We start from the raw sequence: 19,376 nt of genomic DNA, 5'->3' as shown, positions 1-19,376 counted from the left end.
ATGCAACTTCCACTGTCTTGACGATTATAGATGTAAAAATTCCAATAAGCCATATTTCAAAGACAGGTAATAGAAATCCAAGCGTAAGAACAGTTATTTCGTTCGTTTGAGAGAGTTGGAAGTTCATCTTTGACCCCCTTTTATAAGCTTTTAATCTCTGACCGGGAGCTTCCTTAGAGGTCTCGAAGAATCGTGTTGAACTGGAAACAAAGTTGGAAACTCTGATATTTTGGGATGTTACAATAAAGAAGACTGTTATAATTCTTATTTCATTTTCGTGTTATCTGAAAAGTATGAAACCGTTTACCCAAGCCAAAGACTATGGTACGCAGTGACGTGTTTGTTCAAATACATTACGTACTAAAAAAGAGTAAATTGGATCCCAAAACGGTTACATTCCAGTCGATCAATATGAGATTTCATGACATGATACAAAAAAAGATTAAACTGCTATGTCTAGAGCATGCAGTGTAATCGAGTCTTGATCATGTGTGATTTAGTTAAATGACACTAACAACGGTTTAGTGTTTTAGATTTGACTTTGATCAACCGAAGAACGAAAGTGTAAATCTACATACAGATAATCAATGCGCTCCAAGATGTGACGAGGCAGTCTTTTACGAGGGGTTAGTCACTTGAATAATCAGGTGTACAAAACCGCAGAAATCGATTACTTGATTTCTAGAATTCTTTGAAAATCATCAGTAATCAAAATCATTTCTGCGGGTAATCAAAGGTAATCAGAAATCTCCGATAATCACTGGAAATCACGTGAAATCTTGAGAAAATTAGAAATAATCACATGATTTACTAGTAATCTTTTGTAATCACCTCGGTAATCACGCCTTTCGTGAAATAATCGCGCATAATCAATTGAGGAATTCGATAATCCAAAATAAAAATCATAATCAGTTGAAATAGAAATAATCACTGTATTCATCGAAATTCACGAGGAATCCAGTGGTAATCACGGCATTCACCAAATAATCACCGGAATTCATTGGAATTCAAACGGAAATCACAAGTAATCCGCGGCAATAACGGGAAATCAGTGTAATGATTATGGAAATCACCGAAAATAATCGTAATCACAGAAATCAAGGAATTCGTCCAGTAATCATAGGAATTCATATAAAAATTCAGAAATCAGTAATCAGGTGTACAAAATTTTGGCGAATGACTAGCCCCTCGGTCTTTTATTGAAGAAGTAGTGAGTGCTTCCAAAGGAGTATTTTTCCGTTCCAGTGTAGACGACTTTATCTGGGGTTAACTTGTGGAGAAATTGATGTTCTATATTCATTTTGTCAAACAATGCTACTTTTCCAGAATAAAACTCGTCCTTAATAAAATCAATGTGATCAAAGTAAAGTCCGTTCTGATCCATTCTCTCATTAAATTTGACGAACAAAGGCGATTGGTCCTCCTGCGATAAACAAAGTATTAATTGCAGGTTGCCGAATTTTAAAAAACTGTTTTTAGCATTCATGAAAAACCTACCATTGAGGTCTTGAAGAAACCCGACTGGGTGCAAATGGCTGGCATTATTTTCGGTTTCCTAAGTATGTCCTCGATGGAGTTAATGTAGTCCGCCTTCGAAATCATCAGTTCACTTTTCAAATTGCCAGAAAACGCTTTCATTAAGACGTTAGCCGCCAAAACCCAACCACCGTAAACAAATAGAGAGGGAGCTCTTCGTCCAAAATCATACTGAGCTAGAAATGAGTTTCACAGAAATTGGAAGATCGAACTTGATTTGTCAATTTTCCTACCATTCTGTAACAAATTGGCTAATAGACCAAAGACGAAATTGGACACGGAATCCTTTTTTCTAGTTTCACTTCCACCATATTGTACACGATTGATTATTAAGGCGCAGAACGAAAGGATTAGAATTGAGACGGCAGTTGCGATCCAAACACCTGCACTTAATCCTAAAATATTGTAACGGTCCGATCCGGAATTGTAACGAGACACAACAGTGTGGATGTGAACCCTGTCTATCACAACGCTTGATGATACGTGTATTTCATTGAAATCGTTTTCATCCAAGCCCATTGGATACAACATTGCGTCTATAAACTAAAGCAAACGACCATTACTGATGTGACCAGTACAAATTATTGATTTTTACCCCTTTTCGGACAGCGTCAATTGAATTCCAATTTGAATTTCCAACGAATGTTTGGCCTGTCTCATTGAGAAGTTTAGTTATCCGCTCCGGCGTCTCATAAACTAATCTAAGAATTAAATTATTTTTGGAATCTCAATTATGTGTAATATTTTTTATTTATTTGGAAACAGACTTGGTGTTTAAAATGTTGCAGTATACAAACTTTCCATATTTACGTGTTTCATAGTAATTATTAAATTCATTGCATACATCAATGTTGCTATTTTCCTAGGTACAGAAAAATGGTTATCTTGGTTTCTTTAGTTGGTTTTATCTTTACTTACAGAAGGCATATTGTATCTGAATTCGTAAAAGTCTGAACTGATATTAGCCATAATTCTGTCGACTTCCGATAGCCCTACCGGGCAGAGAACTTTTAAATCTGATCTCCTCAAACTTTTAATTTCGAATGTTGGCAAATTTCGTTTTTCTAGAAAGGTTTTATGGCTTTCTATATGAATAATTTAGTATTTTTCAGGTTAAAACGATGTAAAATACATTTGAAACTTCACAAAATGTTTCATTATCTTCGTTTCTATAGTAACCATTCTTCATTAGCACCACACAAAACACCGTCCATATTTTAAATTATGATATTGATCGTGGTTAAAAGCGACGTGTTTTCTTTAACTAAAAATATATATTGTGAAGGCTACCTTTTATAAAATATCCTTAAATTTGACTATTTTAATATAATTAAAGGCAAAATCCAGCCTGGAATATTTTCGCTTTAATTCGAAAAAGCATAATACATTATGATTAGTTCAAATTGGAAACATGTACCCATCTTTAATAGTCAAGAAAATACGAGAATTTAAAGTTTCTCAATGGTTTTATGGTGAAGAGATTCAAGAGAATGCCTAACCTAGGACCACTGGTATAGAGAGCGTTTATTTGCGCGAGCATTATGTTACACTCTACTACCATGGTTCTTCCGGAATTCTTGAATCTTAGCCCCTCCCTAACCGAAAGCTCTCTGCTGAAGAACAATAACCACCTGATGATTTCGTCCAATCATTGCCTTTATTGCGCGAACTTCAAAATCCACGTTTTAGCCCCACTAGCAGACGACAATGTTTGATATGATTACAAGTAATAATAGAGGTAGAGCTTATAATAGGTAAGTTTAGGATATATATTAATCCTTGTATTTATTCCCAAACTTCCGGTAGCATCCCTTGCGTGATTTGAATAAAGTTTCCCTTTTGTGCCACCAGGAAGACTTGTGTCGCGAGTTTTAACTAGACTATGACTGTGGCTAATTTCCCGCCGATTCACGCTTACGGGTAGTTTGATATGCTTATGGTATGACCTATCCCCACGGTATCCAATAGGAAAGCGCAGAGCAATGACGGACATGAAATGGGTGGGGCTTACTTGTCCTCTAACACCGGCATAAGAGTGGAAGCGTAAAATCTAGTGACTTAGGCATTCTTATAGTAAATTAATTCTTGGTCTAACATTGTTAAAAAAACTTGAGCAAAAAGCATTTTGGGAGGTAATAAAATTCAATGATACAAAAGAATCAAAACTCAAACTATATTGTGCCGAGGCTTTAAAAAGATGGACACGATAAAGTACACAGTACAGTGAACATACTAAACCTTTTCTTATACTTATCGTTTGGGAAACTTTTGGCGAAGCGCGTTTAACTAATAATTTTTAAAGCTATTAATTTTAAATATTCATTAAACTTAACTCTCAAGCGGCTAATCTCTATTCTAAATCTTTCAGATCAGAAGATACCGACCCATAGAGGGAAGTTAGGGAACTACTTTTTATAGTCGTCACTTTTGGGAATTACGATTGGTTGAGAAATACCCGTGATCAAAGCAATCTAGCCAATCAAGTCAAATCGCGTTTATAAATGACACGCAATATGCAAAGCAAGCTATTATAGAGTGAGAGTGACTGACTCTTTGTACCTAGTTCTATGAACATTTGATGTTGCAATATACGGTTAATGGTAGGCCTACATACTTGAACAAATCAAGCAATGTTATTATAAAAATTGTAATTTTTTTGTTCTGTTTTATGCTGGAAAGGTTTGAAAGAGATTACGTGAATACTTAATTAAATACATTTATATTGACCCAAATAGAGTTTGATATTTCCTACATTGTGCAAATACTGACTACATTAACACTGTTTCGAAATAATAATTACTACGATAGACTTTCACATTTTTGTCAATGATCCCAGAGTCCTTTGCAATATATTTGAGATCGTTCAAATTTCACGATGTTTTCTTTTGAAGATTAAATTTTCATTAAGGTTTCGAAAAGAATAGTACAACTTCCACTGTCTTGACGATTATAGATGTAAAGATTCCAATAAGCCATATTTCATAGACAGGTAATAGAAATCCAAGTGTAAGAACGGTAATTTCGTTCGTTTGGGAGAGTTCAAAGTTCATCTTTGACCCTATTTTGTACGCTCTTAATCTCTGACCAGGAGCTCCCTGAGAGGTCTCGAAGAATCGTGTTGAACTGGAAACAAAGTAAGAAACTTTGATATTTCGGTATGTTACAATAAAGAAGAAAGTTATGATTCTTATTTCATTCAGTTCAAATACATAAAGTATTAAATTGAGGAAATTGGATCTCAAAATGGTTTCGTTAAAGTCAATCAAAATGAGACCAAAAACGGATTTATGGGATAAGAACGTCGGAGTTAGCGAATTCACTCCCCATCCTCGCATACTTTATTGAGAAACTTCGTCTGCTTATATTTTGACTCCACCCACAAATTCTGTATATAGCTACTTCTAGAGATCGAATTTGTGGGTGGAGTCAAAATATAAGCAGACGAAGTTTCTCAATAAAGTATGCGAGGATGGTACTAGAGGCTAAAGCTATGATCCGACGTTCTTATCCCATAAATCCGTTTTTGATGAGACTCAAAACATGATACAAAAAATAAATAAATAAACTGCAGTGTAATCCAGTCTTGATCATGTGTGATTTAGATAAAAGATTCTTACAACGGTTTCGGCTTTTTTTTTTTTTTTTTTGTTCCTTTAATAAAAGTCGAGCTAGGGCTGAGTCAGCCATACAGCTCCCTACATACAAAACAGGTTTATATCACATTATCGCATATCACATTGTCATATCACAGTAAAAAATAGGTAGTTAATTTTTTTTTTTTTTTTTTTTTTAAATAGGTAGTGAACTCTTAAAGTTGCAAGTGAGCCCTTAGTCGGGTTTTAAATAGAGCAATGGACCGGACTGATATCACATCCTCGGGGAGGGCGTTCCAAAGGGGAATTGTGCGACGGAAGAATGAATGTTTTAATACATCGGTCTTGAAAGGTTTCAGAAACAATTTGCGGGAGTGACCTCTAGTGTTAATGGAACGGGGTGCTTGAATAAAATGAGATTGGGAGGGGTCAATTAAAATTTTGAATAGACTAATAAGATCCAGGTAAGAACGTCGAAGAGTAAGGGAGGGCCAACCGAGGGCTGACACGCGTTGTGCCCTTGGGCGGGATTTCAAACTGTAAGGAAGCCGAGAAGCACGGCTTTGGACCCTATCGAGAGACGCTATATCCTGGATGTGGGAGGGGTTCCAGACTTGGGAGCCAAATTCTAGAATAGGGCGCACATAACAGCTAAAGAGGCGAGAGATAAGAGCGGGTGAAATATTGGGGAAGTTAGCATTGATTACAGCTAAAAGACCATTAGCTCGCGCACAAGACTTCAAAATGTGAGAGTGGAAGGACAGGTTATGAGTAAGATGCACTCCGAGGCTGTAAATTTTAGAATTAATTTTCATCAACCGAAGAACGAAAGTGTATAACGACTTACAGGTAATCAATGCGCTCCAAGATGTGACGAGGCAGTCTTTTATTGAAGAAGTAATGAGTGCTTCCAAAGGAGTATTTTTCCGTTCCAGTGTAGACGACTTTATCTGGACTCAACATGCGTAGAAATAGATGTTCTATATTCATTTTGTCAAACAATGCTACTTTTCCAGAATAAAACTCTTTCTTAATGTGATCTATGTGATCAAAGTAAAGTCCGTTCTGATCCATTCGCTCATTCAATTTCACGAACAAAGGTGATTTGTCCTCCTGTGTTCAAGAAAGAATTAATTGCAGGTTGGCGAAAATGTTTTTATAAAAACGGTTTTTAGCATTCATGAAAACCTACCATTGAGGTCTTGAAGAAACCCGACTCGGTGCAAATGGCTGGCATTATTTTCGGTTTCCTAAGTATGTCCTCAATGGAGTTAATGTAGTCCGCCTTCGAAATCATCAGTTCACTTTTTAAATTTCCAGAAAATGCTTTCATTAAGACGCTAGCTGCCAAAACCCAACCACCGTAAACAAGTAGAGAGGGAGCCCTTCGTCCCAAATCGTACTGAGCTAGAAATGTTTTTATTTAAATTTCACAGAAATAAGATCTTACTAGATTTCTCAACTGCCTTACCATTTTGTAACAAATTCGCTAGTAGAGTCCAGATAAAACTGAAAATGGTATTATTTTTTCTAGTTCCGCTTCCACCATATTGTAGACGATTGATTATTAAGGCGTAGAACGAAAGGATTAGAATTATGATGGCAGTTGCGATCCAAACACCTGCACTTAATCCTAAAATATTGTAACGATCCGATCCGGAATTGTAACGAGACACAACAGTGTGGATGTGAACCCTGTCTACTTCAACGCTTGATGATACGTGTATTTGTTTGAAATCGTTTTCATCCAAGCCCATTGGATACAATAATGCGTCTATAAGCTAAAGCAAACGACCATTACTGATGTGACCAGTAAAAATGATTGATTTTTACCCCTTTTCGGACAGCGTCAATTGTATTCCAATTTGAATTGCCAACGAATGTTTGACCTGTCTCATTGAGAAGTTTTGTTATCCGCTCCGGCGTCTCATAAACTAATCTAAGAATAAAATTATTTTTGGAATCTCAATTATGTGTAGTATTTTTTATTTATTTGGAAACAGACCTGGTGTTTAAAATGTTGCAGTACACAAAGTGCCCGTATTTATGAGTTTCATAGTAATTATTAAATTCACTGCACACATCCACGTTGCCATCGTCCTAGGTAAAGAAAATAGCTTTATTGGTTTCTTTCGTTCGTTTCAGCTATACTTACAGATGGCACATTGTATCTGAATTCGTATAAATCAGTACTGATATTGGCCATAATTCTTGCTACTTTTGATAGTGCTACCGGGTAAAGGATTTTTTAATCTGATCTCCTCAAACTTTTTATTTCGAATGTTGGCAAATGTCGTTTTTCTAGAAAGGTTTTATGGCTTTCTATATGAATAATTTAGTATTTTTCAGGTAAAACCGATGTAAAATACATTTGAAACTTCACAAAATGTATCATTATTCTCGTTTCTATGGTAACCATTCTTCATTAGCACCACACGAAACACCGTCCATATTTTAAATTATGATATCGATCGTGGTTAAAAGTGTGTTTTCTTTAACTAAAAAAATATATAGTGAAGGCTACCTTTTATAAAATTTCCGTAAGTTTCACTCTTTTAATATAATTTAAGGCAAAATCTAGCCTGGAATATCTTCGCTTTAATTCAAAAAAGCATAATATATAATTATTAGTTCAAATTGGAAACATGTACCAATCTTTAACAGTCAAGAAAATGCGAGTATTTAAAGTTTCTCGACGGTTTTATGTTACACTCTACTACCATGATTCTTCGGGAATTCACGAATCTTAGCCCCTCCCTAACCGAAAGCTCTCTGCTGAAGAACAATAACCACCTGATGATTTCATCCAATATGGAGTTCGTCATTTTCCTTGTTTTTATAATCTTCAAAATAAATTTAGAAAAATTCCATAAATTTAGAAAAATTCTATTTTAAACTTTTCCTTTAATATAAATATTCCCTGATGGCACGCCGAAGAAGCCTTTCTCTTAATTAAAGTAAAAATCTAAATATTTGTAAAGCATTTCGCAATGTTTTCAAGAGGTTTAATGCAGATATGCTAATAAAGAATTCAAGAGAAACTTCGTCCGTCCATTTTAAGAAATGAAAATCGTTATTCCAACTGTCATTCCCGAAGCTCGGCCTACCTCGTGAAACCCACCAGCATCTCATTGGTTCTTTTAAAGAGCGTTCAAGTTTACACGAGGAAAAAAAGTAGTTCCCACCTCCATTTACATTTCCCCTGCTCTCTTGAGAAAGGGAAGGAATTATCTTTATAGTTGCCCTCTCCCCTTGGGTAATTTTAGTCTCAAAATCTTTCGAGCAAAAGATACCGACTCATGGAGGGAGGCTTGGTACTATTTTTTACACTCGTCACTTATGGGGATTACGACGTTTCGTTGAGAAACACTAGTGATCAATGCAATTCTAGCCAATCAAGTGAAGTCATTTTTACCCGTCTGCTCAAGAAATGGCATTAAATGTACAGGGCAAACAATTTTAGAATGAGAGTGACTGACTCTTTGTACGTAGTTCTATGTTCTCTTGTTGTTACAATATATATTGTTAACGGTACATACGTAACAAATCGAGCAGTGTTATTTTACAAAATGTAAATTTATTTTTTTCTATATGTTGGAAAGATTCGAAAGAGAAACAATTGAAAACTACAACGGTATTATGTGAATATTCAAAAACATCAACTTATTTTGACAAAAAAAATAAAATTTGATTTTTTTTGCAATGTGCAAATACTGACCACATTAACACTGTTCCGAAATAATAATTACTACGTTAGACTTTGCCATTTTTGTCAATGATCCCAGAGTCCTTTGCAATATATTTGAGATCGTTGAAATTTCAAGATGTTCTCTTTCGAAGACTTCGTTTTCAACAATGTTTCAAAAAGAATAGCGCAACTTCCACTGTCTTGACGATTATAGATGTAAAGATTCCAATAAGCCATATTTCAAAGACAGGCAATAGAAATCCAAGTGTAAGAACGGTAATTTCGTTCGTTTGGGAAAGTTGGAAGTTCATCTTTGACCCTCTTTTGTACGCTTTTAATCTCAGACCAGAAGCTTCCTGAGAGGTCTCGAAGAATCGTGTTGAACTGGAAACAAAGTTAGAAACTTTCATATTTCGGGAAAGAAGAAAGCTACGGTTTTTATTCGTGGTTTCGTGTTGTAGTTTTAGAATTAATTTTCATCAACCGAAGAACGAAAGTGTAAAACGACTTACAGGTAATCAATGCGCTCCAAGATATGACGTGGCAGTCTTTTATTGAAGAAGTAGTGAGTGCTTCCAAAGGAGTATTTTTCCGTTCCAGTGTAGACGACTTTATCTGAACTCAACATCCGGAGAAATGCATGTTCTATATTCAATTTGTCAAACAACGCTACTTTTCCAGAATAAAACTCTTTCTTAATGTGATCTATGTGATCAAAGTAAAGTCCGTTCTGATCCATTCGCTCATTAAATTTGACGAACAAAGGCGATTGGTCTTCCTGCGATAAACAAAGTATTACTTTAACATAGCTTATTTTCATAAACCGATTAGCGTCCCTCGGGCGAGAGAGAACGTATCTAAGAAAAAGTCCTACCATTGAGATCTTAAAGAAACCCGACTCGGTGCAAATGGCTGGCATTATTTTCGGTTTCCTAAGTATGTCCTCAATGGAGTTAATGTAGTCCGCCTTCGAAATCATCAGTTCACTTTTTAAATTTCCAGAAAATGCTTTCATTAAGACGCTAGCTGCCAAAACCCAACCACCGTAAACAAATAGAGAGGGAGCTCTTCGTCCAAAATCATACTGAGCTAGAAATATAGTTTTCAATTTCACAGAAATTGAAAAATTTGAAATCGAACTTGATCTCTCATCTTTCCTACCATTCTGTAACAGATTGGCTAGTAGACCAAACACGAAATTGAACACGGAATCCTTTTTTCTAGTTCCGTTTCCTCCATATTGTAGACGGTTGATTATTAAGGCGTAGAATGAAAGGATTAGAATTATGATGGCAGTTGCGATCCAAACACCTGCACTTAATCCTAAAATATTGTAACGATCCGATCCGGAATTGTAACGAGACACAACAGTGTGGATGTGAACCCTGTCTACTTCAACGCTTGATGATACGTGTATTTGTTTGAAATCGTTTTCATCCAAGCCCATTGGATACAATAATGCGTCTATAAGCTAAAGCAAACGACCATTACTGATGTGACCAGTAAAAATGATTGATTTTTACCCCTTTTCGGACAGCGTCAATTGTATTCCAATTTGAATTGCCAACGAATGTTTGACCTGTCTCATTGAGAAGTTTTGTTATCCGCTCCGGCGTCTCATAAACTAATCTAAGAATAAAATTATTTTTGGATTCTCAAATATTTTTTTATTTATTTGGAAACAGACCTGGTGTTTAAAATGTTGCAGTACACAAAGTGCCCGTATTTATGTGTTTCATAGTAATTATTAAATTCCCTGCATACATCCATGTTGTCATCGTGCTAGGTAGGGAAAAATAGTTATCATGGTTTCTTTCATTGGCTTTAGCTTTACTTACAGATGGCATATTGTATCTGAACTCGTATAAATCGGTACTGATATTTGCCATAATTCTTGCGATTTCCGTTAGTGTTAACGACCAAAGAATATTTTAATCTGATCTCTTAAACCTTTTACGTAGAATGTTTGCAATGGTCGCTTTTCCAGAAAGATTTTGCGTCTTTTGATATGAATTATTTAGTATTTTTCAGGTTAAAACGATGGCAATACATTTGAAACTTCATTCGTTATGTTTCTATAGCAACCATTCTAGCAAGTACTTAAACCGCATTCTCTTCATTATCACCGCAGTACATATTTTAAATTATGATATCGACCCAGATTAAAAGCGTGTTCTGTTTGAAATCTTTAACTTAATTAAAAGTATATACATATAGCAAAGGTGGCCTTTCATTAGATTTTCGAAAGTTTGACTATTTTAATATAATTAAAGGCAAAATTCAGACTGAAATATCTTCGTTTTAACTCGAAAGAGCGTAATGTATAATAATTATAGAAATATGAATAAATTAAGTTTCTTAGCGGCCTCATGGTGAACAACTGCTCGTGTAGAGAGCGTTCATTTGGGTGAGAAGTACAGCACACTCTTCTTAGTCATACACGGTTCTAGCACGATTGGATTTTAGCTTAAATACTGTATTCAACCCGAGTAAACTATCTGACAAATCTTAATCCTTACTTTTCCGAAAGAACAATTACCATCTGAGGTTTTTGTCCAGTAGCCGTATGTCATTCTTTTCAATATTTTAATAGTTTTTAAAATAAAATTTGAAAACTAAAAGTCTGGCGTTTTCCTTTAACATAAATATTCCCTAATGGAACCTCGAAGAACCCTTTCTCTAAATTACTACTAAGACCTAAATATATTTAATGTATTTCATAATGTTCTCACGAGGTTTAATGAAGCAATGCTAATGAAGAATTCAAGAGAGACTTCGTCCATTTTAGGAAAAGAAAATCGATATTTCCAAACGTCGCTCCTGAAGCTCAGCCTACCTCGTAAAACCCAACAGCTTGCCATTGGTTACCTTAAACAGCGTCAGTGCATAAAACAGGAGACAAAGTAGTTCCCACCTCCATTTTCGTTCCCCCTTTCTCTCTTGAGAAAGGGAATTGCAAATCGTGATTGTAGCCCTCTCCCCTTGACGAAATGGAATTTTGAACGGTATCAATCGTTAGAGCAATTTGCGACAAGCAAGTGAAAATTTGCAAAAACTTATATTGTGCATCAATCGACTTTCCCAAGTATCATTTATTTTTCTATACTACAAAAAGTCCATTCCCCAAATGCGGAGCCTAATGTGAATGCTACGCCGTAGCATTTCGGTACGCTATAAAATGCAATCATCCGAAAGAATCAAAACTCGAACTATATCGTAACATAAAACGCGTTACTAAACGTACTAAATCATTTCTTATACTTATCGTTTGGGAAATTTTACGCCGAAAGTATGTATTTAACCAGGAGTTCATAATAACCCCCCTTCGGATGGGAAGTATGAAACTGGCCATAGAGCTAATGGTAAAAATCGCGAACAACAAGATTCTGTCGTTGCGCATAGAAAGGATTAGCCTGTTTATTGACATACAACCTTACAGTATATCGTAGTGGTATCTAAGCTCCTTGGTTTTCGTTCCAAAACTTCCGTTGGCTGGGATCTCCGTCGAAAAGAAAAATGGCGATATGGTGGACGTAGAAACACGTTGCAATTCTTATATTAAAGATACTGCGAATAAATTTGTCCAAACCGTTTTAATTTAACCACGGAATTCTCACTCACACATATCACAACAAAACATCATTGACGATCGTTGAAATGTTTTGTAGAAAACTAGAAACCCCGACTAAAAGCCAACTTCTTAGCCAAGGCTTAATTTACACCGTTCTGACAGAAGCAGACGTGGGCCATTTTCGCTCTCAAAATCACAAGATAAAAATAGTGCTAAACCGGAAATGTGTAAGTTATTGCGCGTGAGCGCTAAAATTGGGTTAACTATTTCTTTGGGAGTTAAGCGGTGTATGAATCCGCTGAGCTTTACGGCGAATCTTTGTTGTTACGGGATTTTTAACCAGTTTCGTACTTCGGGTTATTATGAACTCCTGGTATCAGTAAGTGTTACAAAGTACTGTTAACGTTTCATACTTAACAAATCGTGTATTGTAAATTTTACAAAATGTAACATTTATTTTTGGAAAGGAGTAAAAGACAAAGTATTAAAAAAAAAACATTGGTGTTCTTTACACACTAAGTAACATTAATTTATTTTCACAAATTCTACATTGTAGAAACACCGAATAGTTTTATAATTAAGTACTTTGCAGTTTGAGGAGGTTGAAATAAAAAGTTTTTTCTCATTGTGAGTCAAAAATATATGTGCCTTTTTTTAAGATTTAGTTTTCACTCTCGATTTGAAAAGAACATTCCCACTTCGACTACCTTCGCAATTACGCATGTAAGGATTCCAAAGAGCCATATTTCAAAAACAGGTAATAGAAAACCAAGCGTTAGAACGGTAATTTCATTTAGTTGGTGCTGTTCGATGTTCATCTTAGTCCTTGTTCGAAATTCGTACAATCTTTTAGTCGGAACTTGCTGAGCTGTCTCAATGAATCGCGTTGAACTTAAAATACAAAAAGAGAATTTGAAATTTTGGAGTTCAAAGTTTCAATAGAGAAAGAACCTTTACGGATTATTTCATGTAATGATAAAAAGATGCGTAAAAATAACATCAGACGGTAGCCAGTAAACTACTTTTTCAGAAATACAATTTCTAAATAATAAAACCAAACTTCCCCAACCTATTAACGAATCAAAGTATATGTACTATCATATACTGGATATTTTAAAATCCTTTCTTACGGAAACAATGAAAAGTCCCTAAACACTAAATTTGGCAAACGGCCCACGAAGTGGTTCCACTACCGTCAAAGAGGCACGGCTGACCGAGTAAAGCAAAATACATAAACTCCAATATCTGAGGTGTAATAGGTGCTTGTGGAGTTCAGATAAGCGAGGGCAAATTGGAAATTGGACGGTGCCAAAATTAGTCAATGTATACGATAATTTGTGTTTTACATAAAAGTTTCATTTACATCGAGTAAGAATGACCGAAAAGGTGTAAGAAAAATTAATCAATGAACGGACATACAGATAATCAACGCGCTCCAAGATGTGACGAGGCAGCCTTTTATTGAAAAAGAAATGAGTGCTTCCGAAAGAGTATTTCTCCGTTCCAGTGTAGATGACTTTATCCGGATTCATAAGGTCCACAAAATCTTTCCCCAATACCAATCCATCAAACAGTGCTATTTTGCCGGAATAAAAACCTTCCTTAATTTCATCAGTGTCGCCAAAATAAAGTCCGTTCTGTTCCATTCTCTCATTTAATTTCTCGAACAAAGGAGATTTGTCCTCCTGCGGTAAAGAAAGTATTTATTGCATATTGATGATTTTAAAAAAGTGGTTTTAGCGTTCTTGAGAGGGTCGTATACACGTAAAACCTACCATTGAGGTCTTGAAGAAACCCGACTCGGTGCAAATGGCTGGGATTATTTTGGGTTTCCTAAGTATGTCCTCGATGGAGTTGATGTAGTCCGCCTTCGAAATCATCAGTTCACTTTTTAAATTGCCAGAAAATGCTTTCATTAAGACGCTAGCTGCCACCGTAAACAAACAGAGAGGGAGCTCTTCGTCCAAAATCATACTGAGCTAGAAATTAATTTTCCAATTGCTCAGAAATAAGAAGATCTAACTTGATATCTCAACTGTCTTACCATTTTGTAACAAATTGGCTAAGAGAGTAAAGATGGAATTGAACACGGTATTTTTTTTTTCTAGTTCCACTTAATCCAAGTTGTATACGATTTATTATTGAGATGCAAAACGGAAGGATTAGAATTGTGATGGCAGTTGTGATCCAAACACCTGGACTTAATCCCAAAATATTGTAACGACCCGACCCGTAATTGTAAGGAGACACAGCAGTGTGGATGTAAATTCTTGAAAACTCCACCCCCGAAGATACGTGCATTTCATCGAAATCGTATTCATTCAAGCCCATTGGATACAATAATCCGTCTATAATCTAAAGCAAGTGAACTGTAATTGAAGTGGACAGTACATACCGATTGGCAATTACCCCATATCTGACAGCCTCTATTGAATTCCAATTTGAATTTTCCGTAGTTTCTTGGCCTGTCTCATTGATACGTTTGACAATTTCATCCGGAGTCAGATAAACCAATCTAAAAATGAATTAATTCTGTATGTGCTATAAATTTCAAATAAAAACCTTTATAACCAGACCTTGCGTTGAAAATGTTACAGTATACAAAGTGCCCATATTTATACATTTCATGGTAATTGTAAAATGTTACGCAAACGTCTCGATTCAATTCCTATATGGTTTCAAATTAAAAACAAATATTCTTCTTTCTCACTTTGGTTTAAATTAGACTTACTTTCGGAACATTGAATTTGAATTCATATAAATCGTTGCTGGAATTTTCCATAACACGCGGGACTCGCGTTGTCGTTGTCGCGCCAAGATCCTTTTGAGTGTGATTAGCTCAAACTTTGATGCGGGATTAGATGCAAAAGGTTTGGTCTTTCGTGATGAATTATTCATTATATTTAAAGTGAAAGCCTTAGGCAATATCATTTGAAAGAGTTCACTTGCATAAATCGAAAAGTTTCATTATTTTAGTTCCTATAGTAACCATTTTTTGAAACATTAGCCACGCATTTTCTTCATTAGCAACGCGCGAAACATGGTATAAAATTTTGTTTGAACTAGATTATTTGGTTTATGTATAAAGCGAAGCTTTTACGTTTTACATATCATTAGATTTTAATACACTTAATGTATATACACGTTAGCATAGGTATTTATGGCCAACAGTTTCTATGGAAAAGGTATTTTTCCTGCTATTTGGTGTTGCAAGATTGATAACGTGAAAAATAGGCAAGTATAGATTGCTGTAATCGACATAATTGTTAAGGTATAACGAATAGTCAGGGAGTACACCTAAGGCCAAGGTATTACAGCTCTGAGCTCATTTCAACCTTTGAATGTTCTCAATTCCTTCTGTCCTAACCTATACATTTTACGATTTTGAATGAAAATTAAAAATAGAACAACTTCTAGAATCTTGACGACGATTGATATAAAGATTCCGTAGAACCATAAAATAAAGACAGGCAACAAAAATCCGATTTTCAAGACAGCAATCTCATTCAATTGCGGTTTTTCGAAGGACATCGCCTCTCATCGAAATCGCTGTATCTTTTGGTTTGAGCCGTTTGATCAGTCTCGACGTACCTCGTTGAACTAGAGACAAAAATATTTAAATCCTTTTAATCGAAAAAAAAGAAGCTAAAAATTCATTGGTATGTAAATGACCTATGTTCAAAATGAGAGGGCAACTGTCTGCAGGAGAATATCAAATAGATATAACTGCATGCGGTTTCTGCATATACTTCTATTTAGATTCTTAGGTAAACCCATCATCGTTATGGCGTTTTTTCAGGAATTCGGTGAGTTAGGTGTATTTTTGGTTCTTGTTGATGATAGATTTAACATTGGAGTGAATATTTTTTTATTAGGTCATAGGAAACATGAATCTCAAGTCGCTTACGCCCTCGCTTCTGCCTCAGTCTTAATGTTATATCTACTTGCCTTTGATAGTGTGCTGCTTTCTTTTCGAACGGACGCTAAACATGCTTGGGTCTACAGCAATCGCGGCTATTACTAAATACTTAGAGGGAGGGACAAGTGGTCGAAAACTCTGACACCGCTCTGGAATGTGAAAGCTATCACGCGTAATTTAAGTTATAACGCGACAATCATGCGTAATTTAAAACCTGAATGAATCACGTACAGATAGTCAAGGCGTTCCCTGATGTGGTGAGGCAACCTTCTATTAAACAAGAAATGAGAGCTTCCAAAGGCGTACTTTTCAGTTCCAGTGTAAACAACTCTATCTTTACTCAACTTGGTGAGAACTGGCCACTGAATTGGGCCTCTTTTTATCAAGGCGACTTTGCCAGCATGAAACTCTTTCTCAACACTACCAATGTTTTCAAAATACCATCCGTTTACATCCATTTTATTTTGCATTTTGACATATATTGGCGAAGAATCTTCCTGCGTTCAAAAAGTTACAATTTTGCAATAATAAGTTACATGAAAAACATGGTAAGCAAACTTCGGGGTAAATAAGTGCTGTGTTATAATTATTTGAACGATAAGTCCTACTATGAATATTGAGAAGAATTTCGTTTCAGTGCAAATGCAATATACTCGGTTTCTTCAAGATGTCTTCAAACGAGTTAATGTAATCAGTCTTCGAAATCATTAGTTCACTTTTCAAATTCCCAGAAAATGCTTTCATTAAAACACTAGATGACAAAGCAAATGCGCCGTATATAAAGAATCCTCGAAAAGTTCGACCCAAATCACCTTGCGCTAAAAATGGAATAATTTTGGAAAGCAAGAATTTAAAGAATATTTTTGGTTGAAATTACCATTTTGCAGCAGATCAGACAAAAGAACCCAGATAAAATGCAAAACGGAATCCTCCTTTTTAGTTCCCAATATTTTGTATTGTAAACGATTGATTATAAAGGCGCAGAGCGGAATGAGAACAATTGCGAATGCAGTTGCGCAATGTAAGTTAAACTACGGACAGTTTAGGGTAAAAATTAAGCATGAACCGGAAAAGTAATACAATTCAATTACCCCAAGCCTTATAGCTTCAGCTGCATTGAAGCCATGATTATTTGTGTCGTCATAGCTCAAATTTCTGAGCAATTCAACTACATGTTGAGGAGTCACAAAGACCAATCTAATAAATGCAACGCCGAAAAGTAAGTAGGCCATTTTCCATTGCCATAATGCTTCTATTAATTCGGCCTAAATATTGTTTGGTGTGTCGTCAAATAACACACATTCATGAATTTACCCGCTTCAACTTTCACACGCCTAGCTGTTGAAGAGAACAATTCAAAGCTATCGAAATTTAGGTCGTAACACCAATAAAGATACATTTTCAACATTCAGAAGGTAGAATTGAATTCAAATGCTACTTTCACTACCCCTGGATCATACTTAATCTGTTAGAATTGAGTTTATATGCTTCCATAATGTGATCCACTATTAATTTCGATCTTTAAACATAATTCAGTGGTTTTTGATTGACAAAATTAGAGAACTGGAATTCTCCAACGAACATACGTATATTGAGAAGGTTACAATATACGAATTTGCCATAGAGAAATGTTGTTCCGTGTTCAGGTGCGTAATAATGTGTGCAAACATCGAAATCACTCTTGTGTATCTAGGATAAATCATGACGACAAGAATCAGTTTCATTTATATAGTGAGACCACTCATTTTGTAAATGAAACAGCCAGAAGAATATGCGGTATTTTGTACTTACAGATGGGACGTTATATTTAAAATCGTTAGTCGTACTCAAATTTGTCATGATTGCATCGATTCACAATTGCTCGGTTCTTCAATATCTAGATTCACATTTTCTTCTAATAACTGAAATTATGCTCCAAGCTTACATGACAATGTTTTTTTCAAAAAACTCGTTAAGTCTTGTGCAACTCTACCTTAATTATTTCACCACCAGAAAAACCTCAAACACATTGGAATAAATCCTAGAAACAAACTAATCGCGTCCTGGCGCAAGACCTACGAACCCAGTTGGTTTTCAAACCCAAAAATAAGTTTAGTTAAATTCTACATTTTCACGGTAAATCTTTGCCATACATTGATTATCTTGATTGCTTTGGGTTCGTATTGTGTATTAACTGAGATTTTAAAAATGCACCCAGCTCTCTTTCTGTCTCTTTGTTCGAATCGACCGCATTCCTCCTTTAAGGCAACATTATTTCACAAACGATTTCGTATCTTGCACGGAGAGAAACATAACTGATCTTCGTAAGTGCCTTTCTCTATCTTGATTACCCTAAAACTCTTGGGAGAACATCATTAAAGATACATTTTCTCCTTTTCCTTCACATTTCACTAATGTTCTTCAAACCATTACTAAGCACGTACAATGAGTTTCTAAAAAGGTGGTAGGACCGAGGCACCATGTGTTCTATGGGCCATTTGAGTTGAAAATATTCTGTGACATTTTGTATTTAACAGAACATTTTAATTTATGTGACATTTTTTATGATTACAGTTTTCTACGGTTAATTACAATCTTTTGTTTCTTGGTTTTAGAAGATCACTTGAACACTCTAAACATACCTCGTAATCTGTGGCCCTTAGGGCAAAACGTCATAGAACATTTTTGACTCCAATTCGCCTATAGAAACCACTTATCTTCGTTTTTAAAAACATTTTTGGAACACTCTGCATATTCAACATATGAGCTCGTATCTAAGCCAGATAGAGAAATATTGAGCTTCATAAGTGGCTTTCTGGCTATCTTGATTACATTTACTCTAAAACTCTTGCAAAACATCATTAAAGTTTAAAATAATGGTATTTTCTCCTTGCCTTAACATTTTGGTAATGTTTTTCAGACTATTACTATACATATATATTCAACAAATGAGATCGTACGAATCTCAAGAGACACATAATGATGTTTTAAAGTATCTTTGTCACTATATTGATCGGGAATACGCTCTTACAAAACATCATTGGTGATTAAATGACGTTTTCGCATTAGTGTTCAGATTTCTGTATCATT

The 19,376-nt window shown here is 35.4% G+C and overlaps 3 protein-coding genes across 5 annotated transcripts; all 3 read right to left on the bottom strand.

The window, feature by feature from the left end:
- Positions 1-8,834: 8,834 nt before the first annotated feature.
- Positions 8,835-10,021, bottom strand: LOC149709166 (uncharacterized). 2 transcript variants are annotated; one of them, XM_089863255.1, is made up of 3 exons: positions 9,692-9,885; positions 9,330-9,595; positions 8,835-9,201 (listed from the first exon to the last, which is right to left on the bottom strand). In XM_089863255.1, the coding sequence occupies exons 1-3, from the start codon at positions 9,830-9,832 to the stop codon at positions 8,979-8,981; spliced, it is 630 nt and encodes a 209-aa protein (XP_089719381.1). In that variant the 5' UTR covers positions 9,833-9,885; the 3' UTR covers positions 8,835-8,978. The 2 variants fall into 2 exon arrangements, with proteins under 2 accessions (XP_089719381.1, XP_089719382.1); XM_089863256.1 differs by having other exon boundaries at positions 9,330-10,021.
- A 2,924-nt stretch (positions 10,022-12,945) lies between these two features.
- Positions 12,946-16,740, bottom strand: LOC149709165 (uncharacterized). Its single transcript, XM_089863254.1, has 7 exons — positions 15,120-16,740; positions 14,965-15,056; positions 14,798-14,903; positions 14,433-14,743; positions 14,164-14,367; positions 13,808-14,073; positions 12,946-13,279 (listed from the first exon to the last, which is right to left on the bottom strand). Exons 4-7 carry the CDS (start codon positions 14,433-14,435, stop codon positions 13,057-13,059), a joined length of 696 nt encoding a protein of 231 aa, XP_089719380.1. The 5' UTR covers positions 14,436-14,743; positions 14,798-14,903; positions 14,965-15,056; positions 15,120-16,740; the 3' UTR covers positions 12,946-13,056.
- Positions 16,741-16,919: 179 nt separating this feature from the next.
- On the bottom strand, positions 16,920-17,976 carry LOC149709164 (uncharacterized). Of its 2 annotated transcripts, XM_089863252.1 has the most exons (4): positions 17,768-17,976; positions 17,399-17,645; positions 17,185-17,338; positions 16,920-17,125 (listed from the first exon to the last, which is right to left on the bottom strand). In XM_089863252.1, the coding sequence occupies exons 2-4, from the start codon at positions 17,537-17,539 to the stop codon at positions 16,941-16,943; spliced, it is 480 nt and encodes a 159-aa protein (XP_089719378.1). In that variant the 5' UTR covers positions 17,540-17,645; positions 17,768-17,976; the 3' UTR covers positions 16,920-16,940. The 2 variants fall into 2 exon arrangements, with proteins under 2 accessions (XP_089719378.1, XP_089719379.1); XM_089863253.1 differs by lacking the exon at positions 17,768-17,976 and having other exon boundaries at positions 17,399-17,667.
- Positions 17,977-19,376: the final 1,400 nt, after the last annotated feature.

The sequence above is a fragment of the Phalangium opilio genome, unplaced genomic scaffold (genome assembly GCF_054372755.1).
Source record: "Phalangium opilio isolate 3A_F unplaced genomic scaffold, DU_Popi_V2 ptg000013l_1, whole genome shotgun sequence".
Classification (NCBI taxonomy): domain Eukaryota; kingdom Metazoa; phylum Arthropoda; class Arachnida; order Opiliones; family Phalangiidae; genus Phalangium; species Phalangium opilio.
Note: the sequence above shows the minus strand (reverse complement) of the source record. Positions and strands in the feature narration are given on the sequence as shown.

Excerpts from the sequence above, each read along its gene's own strand:
- LOC149709165 (XM_089863254.1), bottom strand. Across the intron at positions 14,074-14,163 it reads GTTTCTTCAAGACCTCAATG|GAGGACAAATCTCCTTTGTT; the intron begins GTAGGTTTTACG and ends TCTTTACCGCAG. Across the intron at positions 13,280-13,807 it reads TTGGAGCGCGTTGATTATCT|TTCAACGCGATTCATTGAGA; the intron begins GTATGTCCGTTC and ends TTGTATTTTAAG.
- LOC149709166 (XM_089863256.1), bottom strand. The coding sequence starts at position 9,832 with ATGAAAGCATTTTCTGGAAATTTAAAAAGTGAACTGATGATTTCGAAG. Across the intron at positions 9,202-9,329 it reads TTGGAGCGCATTGATTACCT|TTCAACACGATTCTTCGAGA; the intron begins GTAAGTCGTTTT and ends CTTTGTTTCCAG.
- LOC149709164 (XM_089863252.1), bottom strand. The coding sequence starts at position 17,539 with ATGGCCTACTTACTTTTCGGCGTTGCATTTATTAGATTGGTCTTTGTG. Across the intron at positions 17,339-17,398 it reads CTGAAGCTATAAGGCTTGGG|TTTAACTTACATTGCGCAAC; the intron begins GTAATTGAATTG and ends AACTGTCCGTAG. Across the intron at positions 17,126-17,184 it reads GTCTGATCTGCTGCAAAATG|CGCAAGGTGATTTGGGTCGA; the intron begins GTAATTTCAACC and ends TTCCATTTTTAG.